We start from the raw sequence: 19,314 nt of genomic DNA on the forward strand, positions 1-19,314 counted from the left end.
GGGTCCACAACCCGGGCACTATGGACATTTGAGACAGGATCACTCTCTGAGGGTAGGGGTGTCCTGTGCACTGCAGGGTGTTGAGCAGCATCCATGGTCTCTACCCCCTAGATGACAGTAGTACCAATGCCCCCAAGGCAGAGTTTTTCAACCTCAGAACTATTGACATTTGGGGCCAGATCATTCTCTGGGGTGGGGGTATTCTGTGCACTATAGGATGTTGAGCAGTATCCCTGTCCTCCACCCACTGGATGCCAGTAGCATTATAGGTAGATGATGGATGGATGGACAGATAGAGAGACAGATGGATAGATGGATGGATGGATGGATGGATAGATGGATGGAGAGATAAGAAGATGGATGGATGGGTGGATGGATGGATGGATGGATGGACAGATAGAGAGACAGATGGATAGATGGATGGATGGATGGAGAGATAAGAAGATGGATGGATGGGTGGATGGATGGATGGATGGATGGACAGATAGAAAGATGGGTGGGTGGGTGGGTGGATGGATGGATGGGTGGACAGATAGAAAGATGGATGAGTGGATGGATGGACAGATAGAAAGATGAATGAGTGAATGGATGAATAGAAAGATGGATGGGCGGGTAGGTGGATGGATGGATGGATGGATGGGTAGACAGATAGAAAGATGATGGATAGACAGGCAGACAGACAGGGACTCTCTCATCCTAAGGCAGGGTTTCTCATCCTCTACACTATCAACATTTGGAGTCAGATAATTCTCTGTGGTGGCGCCATCCTATGCTTTGTAGGATGTTGAGCAGCATTTCTGGCCTCCACCCACCAGATGCCAGTAGCACCCCCTCCAGTGGTGACAATCGAACAATGTCTGCAGACACTATTAGTGTACCCTGGGGTTGCAGGATTGCTTTGGTTGAGAACTGCTGGCCTGAACTCTGCTTTGGGCATGGTGCGCCTGCATCCTTTTGAGTGTATCTTCACTTCTGGGTGAAATAACAGGGACTTTGAGTCTTCCCAGAGCTCTTGTCCTGGGCCAGCCCTGGGCCCAGACCCCCCACGCTCTGCCCCGTTTAATCCCCACAGCAGACTGGGGTGGTGGTGGCTCCACCGTGTCCACCTGCAAGTGAAGGGGCTGTGACTTGGGGAGCTTTGGGGACTCCCCCAGTGCCAGGGACTTCCCTGTCCACTGGGTGCTTTACACTCTGCACAGATCCTGGGACTGGGAGCTTTTTACTCTCATTCTTGTGCACTGGAGTGTTTGGGAGCACCTGAGCAGGCTCATATGCTCTGTTATAGAATGTGTGCTTTGGGGATCGTTTACCCACAGGGAAGAAGCCTTGGTTCAAGTTGGCAAATAATGGCCGCTCAGGTCTGCTGGCCCCCGGCCCCAGTGGGACAGGGCCAGTCAGGGAGGGAGGGTTTGGGGTCAGAGGCATTCTTGGGGGCTGGGATGGTGCTGCCTGGGCGAGCTGAGATGGCTTTGCCGCCATGGGAGGAAGCAGTGTGCTGGTGACAGAGCAGGGACTATGCTTCCCAACAGAGAGGGGGGAGCGGGTGATTTTAGGCAAAGTCCAGCCTGCTCTGGAGGAGCCTCAGGCGACCCTAGAGCTGAGCCACTGGGAAGCATCAGTGTAGACCAGAGACAAAGGGCATCCAAAAACAGAGATGTGAGCCGTCTCGGTGCACAGACAGAAGCATAGCACGGGGTGAATTGGAGCAGCGATCAGATGGCCAAGGTTGCAGGTGGGATGCAGGGAATTCACTGCCTGTCCCCATGCTTGACTCACCTCAGAGCCCCCTCCAGCCCCAGCAGCCGAGGTCAACGTGTGTGTGACCTCTCTCCGGCTGCCTGTGACTCCCAGCATGGTCCCCCTCGGCCGTCTGCTGGTCTTCTACGTCCGGGAGAACGGAGAAGGGGTTGCAGACAGCCTCCAGTTTGCAGTCGAGACCTTCTTTGAAAACCAGGTAGAACATTGGGGACCAAACCGGGGACATGGGCACATGCCACAGGGGTTCTCCAGGGTGTCAGCACGGTGGCAGGGTGGGCTGTCATATCTGGGACTCAGACTCCACGTGGCATTGCAGGCACGACTCATGAGGGCTGCTCCATCTCTAGGAATTACTGCAACATAAGTTCCATCTTTACTGAGGTGTGTGGTCCTAAAGTCGCCCAAATGGAGATCATATTCCTAACACGCAGGGAAAGTGGTCAGCTATTCTCTGCCCTTGCTGAACTCTCAACCTAAGGGACAGCACTCATGTTCCCAACAGCAGGCTCAGCTCCCTGTCCCCTTTCTCTGCAACCTTCAAAACAAAGTGCCACATGCTCTCAGCTGGCACCTGCCTCCCTAGCACCCCCCCCCCAGACCTCCCTGTCTCTTTCCTGTGTCCTCTGCACAAGGACCCCCTGCCAGTCATGGCATGGACCAGTTCCGCCTGGGTGACAAAGCCAGGGTCCCAGCTGGGCCGGCAAGGACCAACTGGATGGGTGGGGCAGGAGAGACACCGTGGATCAGACCAAGCTACCGATGTCCTGCTGTGTTTATGTCCAGGTTTCAGTGACGTATTCAGCCAACGAGACCCAACCCGGGGAGGTCGTCGACCTGCGGGTCAGGGCTACGAGGGGGAGCTGCGTGTGTGTCGCTGCTGTCGATAAGAGCGTCTACCTGCTCAGACCAGGCTTTCGGCTGACTCCTGCCCAGGTGAGCTCTGGGCTCTAGCACCTACCTCCGTGGAGAGGCTTCCCTCTCCTCGCTCTCCCCGTCCCATCCCCCTTTCCAATGCGAGAAGAGCTGGATGTGAAATCGGATTTGCTTTCTGCATTGAGTTCGTTTCTCGGGGAACCCAGTGGGTTTCTCTGGTAAATCCTTGTGGCCGCTGTGGTGCAGTTGCAAGAGGTCAAGTTCATCAGACCTTTGCAGCATGACATTGGACCAGGTCCCGTCCCTCTGGCTCCAGTTTGCCCACTGTAAAATGGGCCGATGCTACCAATGCCCACCTCCTAAGGTTGTTACAATATGATGTACATGGAAGGAGGTTGGGATGGGAGCATGCTGGACGCATGAGAGCCAGTTTGGGTTGTAAAGAAAACCTCAACTCACCAGTCCCCTTATGCCTGCAGGTTTTCCGGGAACTGGAAGATTATGATGTTTCTGATGCGTTTGGTGTGTCCAGGGAGGACGGACCCTTCTGGTGGGCTGGGCTGACGGCCCGGCGACGCCGGCGCTCCTCCGTCTTCCCGTGGCCCTGGGGCATCACCAAGGACTCCGGGTTTGCCTTCACCGTAAGGAGAGGTGGTCTCAGATCCCTCTGCCCCCTTGAGCTCCTCTTGCCTGGACACGAAAGGTGTCAGGGATCCAGGGATGGCTCAGAGCAGAAGTTTCCAAACTCTCCTAACTGCAGAATTTTTTGTCTGTTTGTTTTAAAGAAAGGGTCTTGCTCTGTTGCCCAGGCTGCAGTGATGTGATCACAGCTCACGGTAACCTCCAACTCCTGGGCTCAAGTGATCCTCCTGCCTCAGCCTCCCGAGTAGCTGGGACTATAGGCATGCGCCACTGTACCTGGCCAATTTTTCTCTTTTTTGTAGAGATGGGGTCTCACTCTTGCAAGGCTGGTCTGGAACTCCTGGCCTCGAGCCTTGGCCTCCCAGAGTGCTGGGGTTACAGGCGTGAGCCACACGCCCGGTCAGGGTTCTTTATTGTTTCTCTCCAGTGAAAGATCACAAGCAGATCCTCTTGATTTGCAAAGCACATGAGAGCGGAATCTTATGCATGTAAATGGTCAGGTTCAGACTGGTAACTTGAACTTGTTGTGGAGCAATGACGTTGAGGGTGCTTTGCTGGAAGGAAACCTTCTCACCGGAAGCTGGGGGTCCCGGGAGCACGCGTTAGCATGCGGGGGATCTGCCCTCAAATGCTTGTCCCGTTGGTGGGTGCCTTTCACCTGGTTTTAAAAATCACTTCAAAGGCATTCCTCCCTCCCCCAACCCCTATTGCTTTTATTATGGAAAATTTCTAAATATACAGAAAAGTTGAATGAATTAGCCAACAAACACCCACATACCCACCACCTAGTTTTCACAATTCACATTTTGCTTTATTTGCCACCCCGGCAATTTTTTTTTTTTAATGACATTTCCGTTACATGTATGTGGACTGTCTGACAGTTTGGGCCCAGGGCGCTGCCGGCTTTTGGAAATCAGAGGTGATGCCTCTGTGTGAAAGCAACTGGGTTTAAATTCCTTGTTCACACATTGGAGTCAGCCCAGTCTAGAGTGGGTCAGTCTTCTCTTCAATCCAGTTTCTCCCAGTAATTTTGCAGTGATGCAGGTCATAATGAAAGTGATCGTTGTGGCCAGGCGCGGTGGCTCACGCCTGCAATCCCAGAACTCTGGGAGGCCGAAGCGGGAGGATCGCTTGAGCTCTGGAGTTCGAGACCAGCCTGGGCAAGAGTAAGACCCTGTTTCTACCAAAAATAGAAAAAAGTTAGCCAGGCATGGTCGTGTGCACCTGTAGTCCCAGCTACCTGGGAGGCTGAGGCAGGAGGATCACTTAAGCCCAGGTGTTTAAGGTTGTCGTGAGTTACAATGACACCACTGCACTGTAGCTGGGATGACAGAGCGAGACTCTGTCTCACAAAAAAAAAAAAGAAAGAAAGAAAAAGTGATTATTGCAATCACAGTTTTTGGCCCTTGGTCCGGGTCAGGGACTGGGCCAACTGATTATATTTTCTAATTAAGGTGAAATTCCCATAATGTAAAATTCACCATTTTAAAGTACAATTCGGTGGCATTTAGTACATGCACAGTGTTGTGCAACCACCACCTCCATCTAGTTCCAGAACATTTCCATCACCCCAAAAGGAGACCCCGTCCCCACTAGCAGTCACTCCCCACTCCCCTCCCACCCCCTGCAACCACTAATCTGTCTCTATGGCTTTGCCGGTTCTGGACATTTCATGGCAATGCAGTCACACACTACGTGGCCCTTTATACCTGGGCCAATGGCTTTTGGTCCTCTCGGGCCTGGATGGTCACAGGGTCCCACGACCTCCTCAGTTTGTGCCACCACGCCCAGAACTGAAGGATGATCCCCTGAGGCCTCCCAGCAGCTGGGTGGGTGGACACAGGCGTACTCATTCCCATGTGCCTCTGGGACCGTCAGCATCCACTTCCTCACCATTGGTTTGGGCATTGTCTGTTGCCTAGGAAACGGGACTGGTGGTGATGACCAACCTCGTGAGCCTGAACCACCGGCAGGACGGTGGCCTGTACACCGACGAGGCTGTCCCTGCCTTCCAGCCCCACACCGGGAGCCTGGTGGCAGCAGTTCCTTCCAGGCACCCCCCCAGGTAATGGCCTGTGCCTTTAGCAAGGTTTGTTCACCTTGGCGCTGTTGGCTTTGGGACTCATCTTAATCTTTCCTGGCTGCTTTAACAGAATACTACAGACTGGGTGGCTCATAAACCACAGAGATTTGTTTCTCATAGCTCTGGAGGCTGGGAAGTCCAAGATCAAGGCACGAGCAGATTTGATGTCCAGTGAGGATCTGCTTCCTACTTCATAGATGGCACCTTCTTGCTGTATCTTCACATGGTAGAAGGAGTTGGGGGCTCTCTGGGATCCCTTTTATAAGGGCACTAATCCCATTGCTGAGGGCTTCACTTTCATCACCTAATCACCTCCCAAAGCTCTGCTTCCTAATACCATTACCGTAATAGATTTCAATGTATGAATTTTAAGGGGAACACAAACATTGCATCCATTGCTTGGCTGGGTCATTCTTGGTGCTGGGGGCTGTCCTGTGCATTGCAGGGTGTTGAGCAGTGTCCCTGGCCTCTACCCACTAGATGCCAGTAGCACTCTCCCCAGTTGTCAACTCAGAAGGTCTCCAGACAGACATTGTCCAAGGTCCCCTGGGGGGCCATTGGCCTAGTGGTCTGGGACACCAAGGACTTCATGACCCCGCAGTTCTTGGCCCTGCCCCAGTTCCCCAGTGTACAAGATTGGGGATACAGAAGAGAGAAGATGGATCAGGAAAATTGACCTGTCTGTGGACAGAGGGATCCTGGCACAGTGAGAAGCCATTGTCTTGAGTTAGACGCCAAGTAATTACCTTTCAGTCTTCTTTATTTTACATATAAACACTTAAGCCTTTAGGGGCTTATGAATTTTCCTCTGAGCACTGCTTTGGCTGCACCCACATTGTGTTATGAAGTATTTCCATTATTGCTTGGTTCCAAATACGTTCTAGCTAGTGGAATGTTTGGGCTATGACTTGTCCAGAAGTGTTTTAAATTTTCAAGTGATTTCTTTTCATGATTATTTGTATATGTTTTTTAAATTCATGTCAAATATGTACTGCGGCCAATGAAAACATGATCTGTATGCTAGTCATCCTTTGATTTTTATTTTAGAGGCTTTCTCTATGGCCAGTTTTTGTAAATGCTTGGATCTACTTAAAAAGAATGTCCAAGTCCCCGTTATTGGGCACAAGGCTTTCTATGCATGCTTCAGGGCAAGCCTGTTGGTGATGGTATCCAAATCCCCTATATTCTTATTCATTGTTTGGTTTGCTTGCAATATCAATTCCAGAGAGAGAAGCGTTCAGCTCTCCCCCTTAGAATTGGGGCTTTGTCCCAAGCCCTCTCTGCATAGATCAGGAACATTCTCATGCTCCTCCATCCCCTCCACAGCCTCAGTCTCCCAGGCTCTTCCTGCTGGGACCACACGTTTAGCAGGAGTGTTGCAGATGTACACAAATCCTAGTTTCCAAACTTCAGTGCGTCGGCAGACCAGGCCCCCTCCTGGAGTTTGGACACACATGGAAGCATTTCCAGTATGGGTTTGGAGGAGGGAGGTGGGATACTTGCCCTGGGGCCTCCATCTGCCGGCAGCCACCCTAGGGGCCCTCACCCACTCATGTGCGTGTGGCTAAGATCTTGGCCTGCGGCAGGTATGGAAGCAGCTTTCTGACACTCAAAACTGTGCAGGAAGGTGTAAATCCCAATGCAGAAAGCCACAAGAAATGCCTTCAAAAGCCAGTGTCCATGTTTTTTTGTAATTGGAAAACACATCCTTATTCTGAGGACAAGATATTTTTTTTTAACCATATGAATATGGTTACATTTTTTTCAAACAGTATGAAGGGACATGTAATGAAATTTAAGTCTCCCTCCTACCCCCAGATGTTCCATTCCCTTCTTCAAAAGCAACCATGGTGAATAATTTCTTAGATATCCTCCTTCTGTGCATAGACAGACTTTATAAAGAACATTAATAGAAGAATACTATAATACTGTTCTGTACTTTCCTTTTTTAAGTTAATGATGAGCCTTGGAGATCATTCTATATCAGTCCATGCATGCTTACCTCACTTTTCACTGGTATATAATATTCCACAAATGAATACGCTATTATCTGATTAGCCAGTCCCCGTCTGGATGGAGATTTGGGCTGTTTGCTAATGCTCACAGCACTGATGTGAAACCACTCTGTATCTGTGGGTATTTCCAGGGTGCAGTGCTAGGAGAAGTATTGTAGATGGAAAGGATGTGACCACTTAAAATGGCCACATTTTGAGAAGGGCTTATTATTATCATCATCATTTTTTTTTTTTTTTTTTTTTTTTTTTTGAGAAAAGGGCAGTCAGTGTCTGGGGAAGGTGAGCTCTGAGGCTCAAACAAGAATGAATGAAAGGCATTCTTTTTTTTTTTTTTTAACTGTGCTAAAACTTTTATTAAAATTATTATTGCTTTTTGTTGGAGTTCTGATTACAAAGTTGCATAAGTTTTCATTTGTTTCTTCTAGCTTTTTTATTTTTATTTATTTTTCATTTATTTATTTTTTATTTCAGCTTATTATGGGGGTACAAAAGTTCAGGTTATATATATTGCCCATGTCCTGCCCATCCCCTCGAGTCAGAACTTCAAGCGTGTCCATTCCCCAGACAGTGCACATTGCACTCATCATGTAGTTATACCCCCATCCCCTCCCCCCCATCCCACCGAGTCAGAACATTCAAGCGTGTCCATTCCCCAGACGATGCGCATCACACTCATTATGTAGGTATACACCCATCCCCTCTCCCCACCCTCCACATCTGTCCGACACCCAATTGGTGTTATTCCCAAACGTGCACTTAAGTGATGATCAGGGAAACCAATTTGCTAGTGAGTACATGTGGTGCTTGTTTTTCCATTCTTGGGATACTTCACTTAATAGAATGGGTTCCAACTCTCTCCAGGAGAACAAAAGAGATTCTATATCACCGTTATTTCTTATAGCTGAGTAATACTCCATGGTATACATATACCACAATTTACTAATCCACTCATGAATTGATAGGCATTTGGGTTGTTTCCACATCTTTGTAATTGTGAATTGTGCTGCTATAAACATTCGGGTGCAGGTGTCTTTTTTATAGAATGACTTTTGTTTCTTTGGGTAGATGCCCAATAATGAGATTGCTGGATCGAATGGTAGGTCTACTTGAATCTGTTTAAGGTATCTCCATAATGCTTTCTACAGGGGTTGCACTAGTTTGCAGTCTCACCAGCAGTGTATGAGTGTTCCTGTCTCTCCACATCCACGCCAACGTGTGTTTTTTGGGACTTTTTGATAAAGGGCATTCTCACTGGAGTTAAGTGAGGGAAATTAGCAAAGGGCAGGACATGGGGTGGTCCCTGTGGCCGTTCCTACCTTCTGCATCCAGGAGATAAGGCAACACTATTGTTTTAAGGTGAGCTCTGCCAAGCCTTTGATACCTTGCTTCCACTGTTCCTAATCAAGTAGGCTGTTAACCCTTCCAGGTAAAAGAATTAACAAGCTATGTCCTAATCAAGTAGAATGTTAACTGTGCCAGGTAAAAGAATGAACACATTCTATCTAAACAAATAGAATACTAATCTGCCGGGCAAAAAATTTGTTATGTCTGTGCAATTTTAATCTTTTTTTTTTTTTATATATTCATAGAGCAGAGAAGAAAAAAAGGACTTTCTTCCCTGAAACATGGCTTTGGCATTGTCTCAACATCAGGTACAGTAGGATTCCTCTCCCGTGCTGTCTGCTGGTTGGCTCAAAGGCACTCGTGCAAGTCCACGGAGTTCCCAGTGGGATGGGCAGAGCCGATGCCAGCGTCTGAGTACGACATTGTGCATCTTTTTCTAATGCATAAAACAAAGCCATGAAGTCAGCCTTGAGCCCCGCTGCAGCCTTGAACATCTGCCCGTGAAATATGAAATGTGAGGGCTTTGTGCCTCTCACCACTCCCTGCTGGGGTAACTCTATCTGCTCTGTTTGCATAACGAGCTCATTACACGATTACAGTTGCCTGGAACATGAACGTGACCTCACCCTCTGCCCTCCTCACTCCTCAGGGGACTAAAGCTAATGCTCGAAAACAGGATGCTTTCCTCAGCACATTTCCGTATTTTTTTTCTCTCTCTTTTAATTCTGCTTGAAGCAGGAGCGCAGGGGCCAAATTTCTGCCCGATGCAATTGGCTTTTTTCTCTGGACGCTTGGTGTCAGAGCACCAATGGGACTTGCAAAAGGGGGCAGTGCCTGCCCTGGTAAACCAGTTGGGTGTGAAAGTTCTGACCCTCAATTCAGCACGGGCTGGCGGGTAGACTCACTTCTGAGCTGTGCCCTTCCAGGTACGCTGTGCTGTGACAGTGCTCCTCGTGTCCTCAGGGTGGGAAGGCTTAACTCCTGCTCAGAACAGGTCCGAGGTTACCGTGCTTTGTTCTGGGAGCCCAGTTGTAAGATAGACTGTCTGTCCATCATCACTCAAATGTAGCTATGTTTTAGATGCTGGGTGATGTTTTTGGATGCCGAGAATAGCCGCTTGAACAAGGCAGACAGGGTCTCAGCACTCATGAAATTTTCGTTTTAGCTGGAGTAGACAGATGCCCAAAGAGTCGTCATATTGCAATAGGGTCAGTGTGTCAGAGAGGGTTGGGCACAGGACTTAGGAGGTGGAAGAGGGTGGTGGAACCCTTTCGAGAAGCGGAGAGAATCCGAGTGCTGGGAGGGGTGGTACGGCTGTGGACAGCACAGAAGGGCTGGAGTCAGGGATTTGGGACTTGGGATAGTCCCTCCCCTCTGTTGGCTGGAGCAAGGGTGACTCAGATGGGGAAGGTCTGAGACCAGGGCGGGGGTGCCTCTGAGCCCAGAAAAAGGATTGATCTACTCTCTCTCTCTCTCTCTCTCTCTCTTTTTCCCCAATTTTTAAAATTGTAGGCAAAATCATATAAAATTTACCATCTTAACCATTTGTAAGTGTGCAGGTTAATGGTGTTAAATACATTCACGCTGTTGTGCAGCCGTCACCACCACCCGTCTCCAGAACTTTCCCTTCTTCCCAAACTGAAGCTCTGTCCCCATTAAACACTAACTCCCCATCCCCCCTCCGCCTCGCCCCTGGCACCCACCACTCTACTTTCTGTCTCTGAGTATTTTTGGGTTTTGTTTTTGAGACGGGATCTTGCTCTGTTTCCGAGGCTGGAGTGCAGTGGCATCATCACAGCTCATTGCAGCCTCCAACTCCTGGGCTCCAGCGATCCTCCTGCCTCAGCCTCCTGAGTAGCTGGGACTACAGGCGCTGCCACCACGCCTGGCCCTGAGTTTGACTATACTAGGGACCTCATATAAGTGGAACTATACAGTATTTGTCTTTTTTGTGACTGGCTTATGTCACTGAGCATAATGACCTCGGATTCATCCATGTTGTAGCGTGTGTCAGAATTTCCTTCCTTTGTAAGGTTGAATAATATTCCTCATTTGTTTATCTATTTATTTTCGCTCGATAGACACTTGGGTTGCTTCTACGTTTTGTCTATTGTGAATAATGCTGCTATTAACAGGGGTGCACAAATATCTCTTTGATACCCTACTTTCAGTTCTTTTGGGTATATACCCAGAAGTGGAATCGCTGGATCATAAAACAAGGTTAGGTATTGATCGGTGTACAAAACTGTGACCAGGGGCCCCCAGGAACCTAACCCTGCATTTTCCCCAGGAGCCATCGTCTGGTGTTTGCTAATTCAGAGTCTGCGGCAACTTCATGGAATGTAGCTGCCACAAGTAACGGGCTTCCACTGTATTTGAACCAACTCTCTGAACTTGCTCAGTCTTCTTGGAGGACACCCTAAATGACTGGTCTCATCAGTGGGGTAGCTTTCTCCCCCTAGACTGGGCAGAGCGTGCACTGCCAAAGTTTGCATCCCAGAACCCATGTTCCGGTTGGTTCTATGTTCACAGTCACCATTGCTGTTTTCTGTTAGAGTCAGGGCTGAGGACCAGCTGCACACACCTGCGTGGGGCTTTCTATGCTTGTTTCTAAGGTGCTGGGGCGCCTCCCTGAGCCACACAGCCTGTGTTGTCCGTTCCCACCTGGCCCCGGAGAAGGCCCCATGGTTGTCCATCTCTCTGCAGCGACCCATCTGGTGAGGACACTCTTGGCGTGCAGGTCCCAGACTCCATCACCAGCTGGGTGGCCGAGGCCGTGGCCCTGTCCACCTCTCGGGGCCTGGGCATTGCCGAGCCCGCCCTGCTGAAGACCTTCAAGCCCTTCTTCGTAGACTTCACGCTGCCGTCTCTCGTCATCCGCGGGGAGCAGGTCAAGATCCCGCTCAGCGTCTACAACTACATGGGCACCTGCGCCGAGGTACTGGGGCCCCCAAATGCACGGCCTTTCCCCGTTTGCCAGGGCGCTGGGCCTGCAGCCGTGCCGTCAGGGAGGCACGTGTAGCTGGGGTCAGCCTGGGAGTTTTGGGGGGACACAGCATCTATGTTGTCAGGGAGGCAGGGGCTGGGAAGAGACCAGCCTCTAATTCACCAGCCGTCTAAGCCGGCGGGGCAGAGGTGGGGACGTGCGTGGGAGGGGGAGGGGGCGTGTGTGACAGAGCCACCATCCCTACCTCCCTGGGCATGGGGGCAGTGGTATCATAAGTGATGACATGGAGCATGTTCTGGAAGGGGCCAGATTGTAGATATTTCAGTCTCTGCCAGACATACAATTCCTGTTGCAGCAACTCAACTCGGCCACCGTAGCACGAAAGCAGCTGTAGACCATCCGTGCCTCATGGAGTATGGCTGTGTTTCAGTAAGACTTCATTTCTAGACACTGAAATCTAAATGCCATAGAATTTTTCCCTTTTTTTTTTTTTTTTTTTTTTTGAGATGAGGTCTCACTCTGTCACCCAGGCTGGAGTGCAGTGGTGTGATCAGAGCTCACTGTAGCCTTGAACTCCTGGGCTCGAGCCATCCTCCTGCCTCAGCCTCCTGAGTAGCTGGGACTACAGGTGCACACCACACCTGGCTAATGTTTTTATTTTTGTAGAGATTGGATCTCACTATGTTGCCCAGGCTGGTCTCGAACTAGTGGCCTCAATTGATCCTTCCAGTTTAACCTCCCAAAGTGCTGGGATTACAAGCATGACCCACCGCACCCAGCCTTGAATTCCATAGAATTTTCATGTGGCACAAAATATCATTCTTCTTTTAATTTTTCTCCCCCAACCATTTAAAAAAGGTAAAAAAGCATCCTTAGCTTTTAGGTCCCACAGAAACAGGTGGTGGGTCAGGTTTGGCCTTTCGGCCTTAATTTGCAGGCCCCCAGGACAGCATCAGGAAATCCTGGTGGTCAACAGAGATGGCTCTCAGAATCCCAGTTTGTACGTACAAAGTCACCGACCTTGGGCATGTCGTTCGATCTGTTGGTGGATCGGCCGGTACCATCAAGCCCGAGGGGGTGGGCTTGGGGTGACCCTGAAGGTGGAGAAAAGGTGTCAGACCCTGTTGACGGCAAGCGAGGTAGAGACAGACACTGGAGCCCCCAGCAGGCGGAGGCAGGGTGCAGAACCAGTGTTTGGAGGCCAGCGGGACAGTGTGGCTGGGGTTGGGGGATGCATTCGTTCTTCCCCACTTTTATGATCCTGGAGTGCCGGGTTGTCAGCTGAGAGGATGAGAGGGAGGGAGGAAGGACTGTCCGTGGTTGGGGCAGCCCTCAGGGACAGCTGGACTCTGGGGACACCTCTGACCATCTCCTCTTGGCCCTCCCCATGTGCTCAGGGACCCTAGAGCCTGTGGTTCATTCCACGCCTCGTTTGAATGTGAGCCGCAGTCTCAGGCCAATGATGATATTGGAAACCAAAAGATTCTACATCCAAAAAACCAGATTTCTGGCTTTTACTGAAAAAATGAGGGTATTTAGCCAGGGAGTTGTTGCAAATTCCAGCCACGGGGTGGCTTCGTTAGAGGACGAAAGGGAGGTGTTGTGCTCAGAACCGCCACGTAGTGGTGCCCAAAAGCCCAGCTCCAGACTTTACCTTTACAACCCATCCTTCTTTGCTGTTCTTTTTGTATGGACTATGGCCAGGAAGAACAGGACCCCAGTTTCAAGAAGACAGAATACAGCAGGCTCAGTCCCTGGCCTGTAGGGTGTCCCCCAAGGGAGGCTTCCCCCCAAAGCCTGCAGGTGCCAGTTTTGGTGCTGAGTGGCTGGTGGCTGACTTGTCCAGCAGGAAGAATAAAGCCCTGCTGGGCAGCACATGTGCTCAGGGTCAGCCAAGCCCCAATTTCAGGAGCAGCCCCCAGCCCATGTGCCTGTCCCCGAGGCACAGGGAAAACAGCCCCAGCTAGACCCTCCCAGTGGGGACAGCTGATCGCTTCACTGAGAACCTAGAAAATGTGGCTCACTGACAGTTGTTGAGTTCCTTCCTTCCTTCCTGGAAGAATGCTGAAAATGCACACACATGCACAGAGACTACCATGCACACAAACACACACAAGCACACACATGCATGCACACACGCCTTCCCAGGGTGTGCGTGCACACGTACATATGCCATGCTTGCACACCCACACACGCACATACTTGCACGTGGAGACCCCTGCATGCATCCACAGCACATCCACATCACACGTGCACACATACAGGCACACATGTACACACAGAAATACTAGCATGCGCGTGCCATGGATTTACCCACTGTACACACGTACATGTACATGAATGCACGCATGTGTGTATTCACCCTGTGCTTGCATGCGTGCACACGGATGTGCACCCAGAGACGGATGCATGCGTTCACAGCACATTCATGCACACACATCTGCACACAGGGGCGTACACGGAGCTGTACTCTGACACCATGGAGCGCCGTGGTTGGAGAGAGAGCCGGAGGAAGCTCCTGTGGGGTCCGCAGTGGGTGGGGTTGCTTCTGTCTGGAGGCCCAGGGCGGATGTAGCAGGAGAGGCAGCCCTTGATCTGGCTGAGGGGATCTGGGCTTGTGGGGATCTGCAGGGGTTGAGGGACGAGGGGCCTCCAAGGCAGACAGGCATGGGAGGGCCAGCGTGGGCTGCCAGACAGTGGTGGGTAGTTTGATCGGAAATGGAAGGAACCTTCCGAGGGGAGCCTGGCTCTTAGAGAGGCTGACAGGCCGGTGGTGCACAGTGGGCCGTGGGGCACAGGGAGGGTGGCCTGGTCCCAGGCACCATGAGCGCACGCCACCCCCTGCAGGTGTACATGAAGCTCTCAGTTCCCAAGGGCATCCAGTTTGTCGGGCATCCTGGCAAACGCCATCTGACCAAGAAGACATGCGTGGCCCCTGGGGAGGCTGAGCCCACCTGGGTCGTTCTGTCCTTCAGCGACCTGGGCCTTAACAACATCACAGGTGAGGATCCCGGCTTCTTGGGGTATCCCCCCCCCTTCCAGGTCACCAAGGGGTCCAGGCGCTGACCCCTGTTGGGCGCGAGGGGTGGATGGGGCAGCAGGTGAGGTCAGGGTTGTCCCAAGGGACAGGTACACACAAACTCATGCACAAATGCACACACATGCACACAAGCACTCCTGGGACAAGAGTAGGGGACGGGACACCCCCCGGGTGGGGACCTGTTCTGAGAGCAGGCAATCACATCTTTGCAGCCAAAGCCCTTGCTTACGGAGACACAAGCTGCTGCCAGGATGGGAGACCCAGCAAACACCCGGAGGAGAATCACACCGACAGGAGGGTCCCCATTGGGACAGATTACGTCAGGCGCAGTGTGATGGTTGAGGTAAGGCCACATCCTCACCCAGGGTGTTTGGCCAGGGCCCAGTTCCTTCAACCACGAGGCCAGGGCTGCTGGAGCGTGTGGTCTCAGCCTACGCCAGGGCCTGGGCAGCCACCACGGGTCCTGCTTGAGAGCTCAGGACGGCTGGGGTCTGGGGGCTTCCTTGGTGGACCACAGCGGTCCAGCTCCTCCCAGAAGTGAGGCAAAGTGGCCTGGAACTCTTGGGAGGCAGATTCTGGACGCACAGCCGGGGGGGCTGCGAGATCCGAGTGCCTGCACCCCCACCCCCTGCTGCAGGCTCTGCCCACGTACCTGTGGGGCTCTGCACGCACCATGGCTTTGTGACCCCGCTGCGTGAGACGGGGTGCTTGCTGCTCCGGGATGCCGCACACGGCATGTCACGGTGCTGGGCAGGTAGTAGCGGCGATGCCCCGTCTTTACGGAGCTGCTCGGACGCATCAGAGCACTATCCAGGACTCCATCTGGTGCCACCCCAGGAGCACACAGCAGCCTCCAGTGAAGCTCCTGACAGTGGCCCCCGGGGGTCTCACATTCCCTGGATGCCCAGCTTCCCACAGCTGCCCTCCCTCCTTGCTACGATCTTGCTGGCCCTGAGCACAAATGGGTCCTGCTGGCACCAGGAGTCACACGTGCACTGGGCAGAACTCCAGGTCGGGGACAGGTTGTCACCGCAGCATTTTTGATATGATGGGATGTTTTTCTGGGACCAAGAGCTGTAGGATGAGGAATGAGAGCTCTGTAAACCAGCAGGGTGGGGTGGTCCCAATGGGGACGCAGAGACCCCTGGCCACCTTTTGCTCAGCCCAAGCCAGCATGCTCCCTGGGCCACACTGTGCCCACTCATGGCCCAAGGAGGAGGCTGTGAGCCCCCCAGGTACGAACCAGCAGACCTGGAGGCCTGCAATTCTTGCCTCCTTCCTTTCCTTGCAGAAGGGATTTCTGAGTTCACAGAGAGGGATTTTGCCCGAGCTTGCATCTGTGGTGTCCACTGGTCTGGGTTCATTCAGGCAGCTGTTGGGGACAGAAGGGAAGATCGAGGCAGCAGAAGACTTGAAATTTTGTTGCGGCCGGGCGTGGTGGCTCACACCTGTGATCCTAGCACTCTGGGAGGCCGAGGCAGGAGGATCACTCGAGGTCAGGAGTTCGAGACCAGCCTGAGCAAAAGTGAGACCCCGTCTCTACTAAAAAAATAGAAAGAAATTAGCTGCACAACTGAAAATACATAGAAAAAATTAACCAGGCATGGTGGTGCACACCTGTAGCCCCAGCTACTCAGGAGGCTGAGGCAGGAGGATTACTTGAGCCCAGGAGTTTGAGGTTGCTGTGAGCTATGCTGATGCCACGGCACTCTAGCCCGAGCAACAGAGTGAGACTCTGTCTCAAAAAAAAAAAGAAAAGAAAAGAAAAGAAATGTCGTTGCAAAAAATGAAGCTTCCATTAGAAAAGCAATTTGTGAAATAAGAGACAAGAGTGTATGTGGCTCAATAAAACAGCAAAAAACTCCTCCCACCTCTTCCCACTGGAGAGCTCTAGGCATTGAGGCCAGGAGTTCTAGACCAGCCTGAGCAACATAGCGAGACCCCATCTCTATAAAGAATAGAAAAATTAGCCAGGCATGGTGGCACCTATAGCCCCAGCTATTCGGGAGGCTGAGGCAGGAGGGTCGCTTGAGCCCAGGAGTTTGAGGTTGCTGTGAGCTGTGATGACACCACTGCACTCCAGCCTGGGCAGCAGAGAAAGACTTGTCTCAAAAAAAAAAAAAAAAAAAAAATCACGTGGCGGACTTGGGAACAAGAAGCTGAATACGACAGAAATGTCTTCCCCAGGAGGTGCACGGCTGGCACAGAGGCAGGCAGTGACTGCGCCTGGTCATGGGAGCTGCACCGGAATGGGGATGGCTGTCCAGGGGGAGAGAGGACAGGCACCACCCTACCTGGCTCCCCTGTGGCCTGCAGGGACTGAGATCTGTATGTCCGCTGGAAGGCTGAGAGCCTTCGATCACCTCCACGTGCCTGGGTGACATCCAAAGGAGCAGAAAGGAAGCTGATGTGATTCAGACCCATAAGGAGAGCCCGGCGGGTGTCACCGGAGGGAGGCCTGGCCAGCCCCGGGGTGGTGCCTGGAGTGAGAGCCCTGGATTCAAACGGCGCCGCTGGGTGGTTAAGTGAGGGTGTGCATGGAGAGAGTGTCGCGGTGCCTGGCCTCAGTGCTGAAGACCGTTGTCATCCAGGCATTTGTACCAGTCAACTGGGGCGTCCCAGACAAAACCAGGGATGCGCTTCCATTTTAGGAAACTTCCATCAGCTGAAAAATGCGATAAACAAATGCGGCTCGATGGACCGCAGTTCCGCAGTGCGTTGGATGTCACTCAGCCGCCAAAAGGGATGAAGCGCTGACACCCGCTACAACATGGATGAACCTCGAAAACGTGGTGCTGAGTGAGAGAAGCCAGACACAAAAGGCCACATGGCGTGTGACTCCACTTACAGAAATGTCCAGAACAGGCAGATCCGCAGAGGCAGGAGAGAATGAAGCTCAGATGTGTGCTGAACGGTTGCGGAAAAGCCCGGCCGGAGCTAGTGCCCGTGGCATCATGGCAGGCCCGTGCTCTGAGACCCAGCCCCGAGCTGGCGTGGGCACAGACGCCAGGGAGACTGGCACCAGGAAGGGCATGTGCAGCCCGGGCTGGACCGACCCACGGGGAGCAGGGCCGAGGACGTGGGCGTCAGTGAAGAGCCTGCCGCTTGGTCCTCTGCGAGCTGAGCCGACAGTGGAGACAGGGCCCCACTGGGTGTGTGTTCAAGAGCCCACCCAGGGCTTGCCACCAACAGAAGGAGCCTGGTTCTGTCTCTGTGGATTTGCCTGTTCTGGACATTGGACATTTCTTTTCTTTTCTTTTCTTTCTTTTTTTTTTTTTTTTTTTTTTTTGGTAGAGATGGGGTCTTACTCTGTCACCCAGGCTGGAGTGCAGTGGCTTGATTATAGCTCACTGCAGCCTCAAATTCCTGGGCTCAAGCAATCCTCCTGCCTCAGCCTCCCAAATAGCTGGGACTACAGGTGTGCACCACCATTCCCAGCTCATTTTTTCTATTTTTTGTAGAGACAGCATCTTGTTGTGTTGCCCAGGCTGGTCTCAAATTCCTGGCCTCAAGCAATCCTCCCACCTTGGCCTCTCAAAGTGCTAAGATTACAGGTGTGATCCACTGCGCCCAGCCTGTTCTGGACATGTCATATCAATGGAATCACACACTATGTGGCCTTCTGTGTCTGGCTTCTGTCACTCAGCACAGTGTGTTGAAGGTTCATCCCCATTGTAGCAGGGATCAGGGCTTCGTTCCTGTTCGTGGCTGCATAGTATTCCACTGGAAGGATGGACTGCATTTCGTTTATCCATTCACCTGTTGGTGGACATTTGGACTAATATTTATGACTGTCTAAAGCTGTGGGTTTGTAATTGCCTGGCCCTGTCCTGTGCTATTTAACTTTTTTTTTTTTTTTTTTTTGAGGCATAGTCTTACTCTGTCGCCCCAGCTAGAGTGCAATGGCATCGTCATAGCTCACTGCAGCCTCGAATTCCTGGACTCAAGTGATCCTCCTGCCTCAGCCTCCTGAGTAGCTGGGCCTATGGCCATGCACCACCACTCTTAGCTGATTTTTAAATTTTTTGTAGAGATGGGGTCTCACTATGTTGCCCAGGCTGGTCTCAAGCTCCTGGCCTCAAGCGATCCTCCCTCTTCAGCCTCCCAGAATGCTGGGATTACAGGCGCAAGCCTCTGCACCTGGCCTGGGCATCCCTTTTTAAGAGAACAGGGCAGCTGCCTTCTAGTATTTGGGGTCACCTGTAGAAGAAGCCAAAGCAGGAGTCTGGATGGAAGAGACTCCACTGGGATGTGTCAGACAGTGGGACAGAGACGTCCCTCGGCAGACCCGAGTGCCCCTTTCACGGTGCTCAAGGATGTCAGACGGGCTCTCAGATCCCGGCAGCCTTAGCTTCAGTGTTCCCTGCCCACAGGGAGATGGAAGGGAAGGGGCGGCCGGGAGTGCAGGGTGTGGGTGTGGGAAGCGTGACAAGTCAAGAAGCAGTTGGTGAGTTTCATTTGGCTGGCATGGGGGAGTGGCCTCAGTTCCTCATCTAGGCCTGGGAAGTGGGCGGCCCAGTCCTCTGTGCACTGTGATCTTGGTGTCACCCTGTGGATGCCATGCGAGCCCTGGTGGCATGACTGTGCTGTCTGGACTTGGAGCCGCTGGCGT

The 19,314-nt window shown here is 52.0% G+C and overlaps 1 protein-coding gene across 1 annotated transcript in view; it reads left to right on the top strand.

Annotated features, from left to right (window-relative positions):
* The window catches only part of CPAMD8 (C3 and PZP like alpha-2-macroglobulin domain containing 8), an 89,278-nt gene that overhangs the window by 35,124 nt on the left and 34,840 nt on the right, over positions 1-19,314 (top strand). The window contains 8 exon segments of the mRNA XM_069483198.1: positions 1,782-1,954; positions 2,542-2,691; positions 3,111-3,272; positions 5,196-5,338; positions 8,961-9,023; positions 11,422-11,653; positions 14,510-14,663; positions 14,915-15,045. Of these exon segments, the coding sequence (XP_069339299.1) occupies positions 1,782-1,954; positions 2,542-2,691; positions 3,111-3,272; positions 5,196-5,338; positions 8,961-9,023; positions 11,422-11,653; positions 14,510-14,663; positions 14,915-15,045 (1,208 nt within the window).

This window comes from Eulemur rufifrons, chromosome 2 (assembly GCF_041146395.1).
Source record: "Eulemur rufifrons isolate Redbay chromosome 2, OSU_ERuf_1, whole genome shotgun sequence".
NCBI lineage: Eukaryota > Metazoa > Chordata > Mammalia > Primates > Lemuridae > Eulemur > Eulemur rufifrons.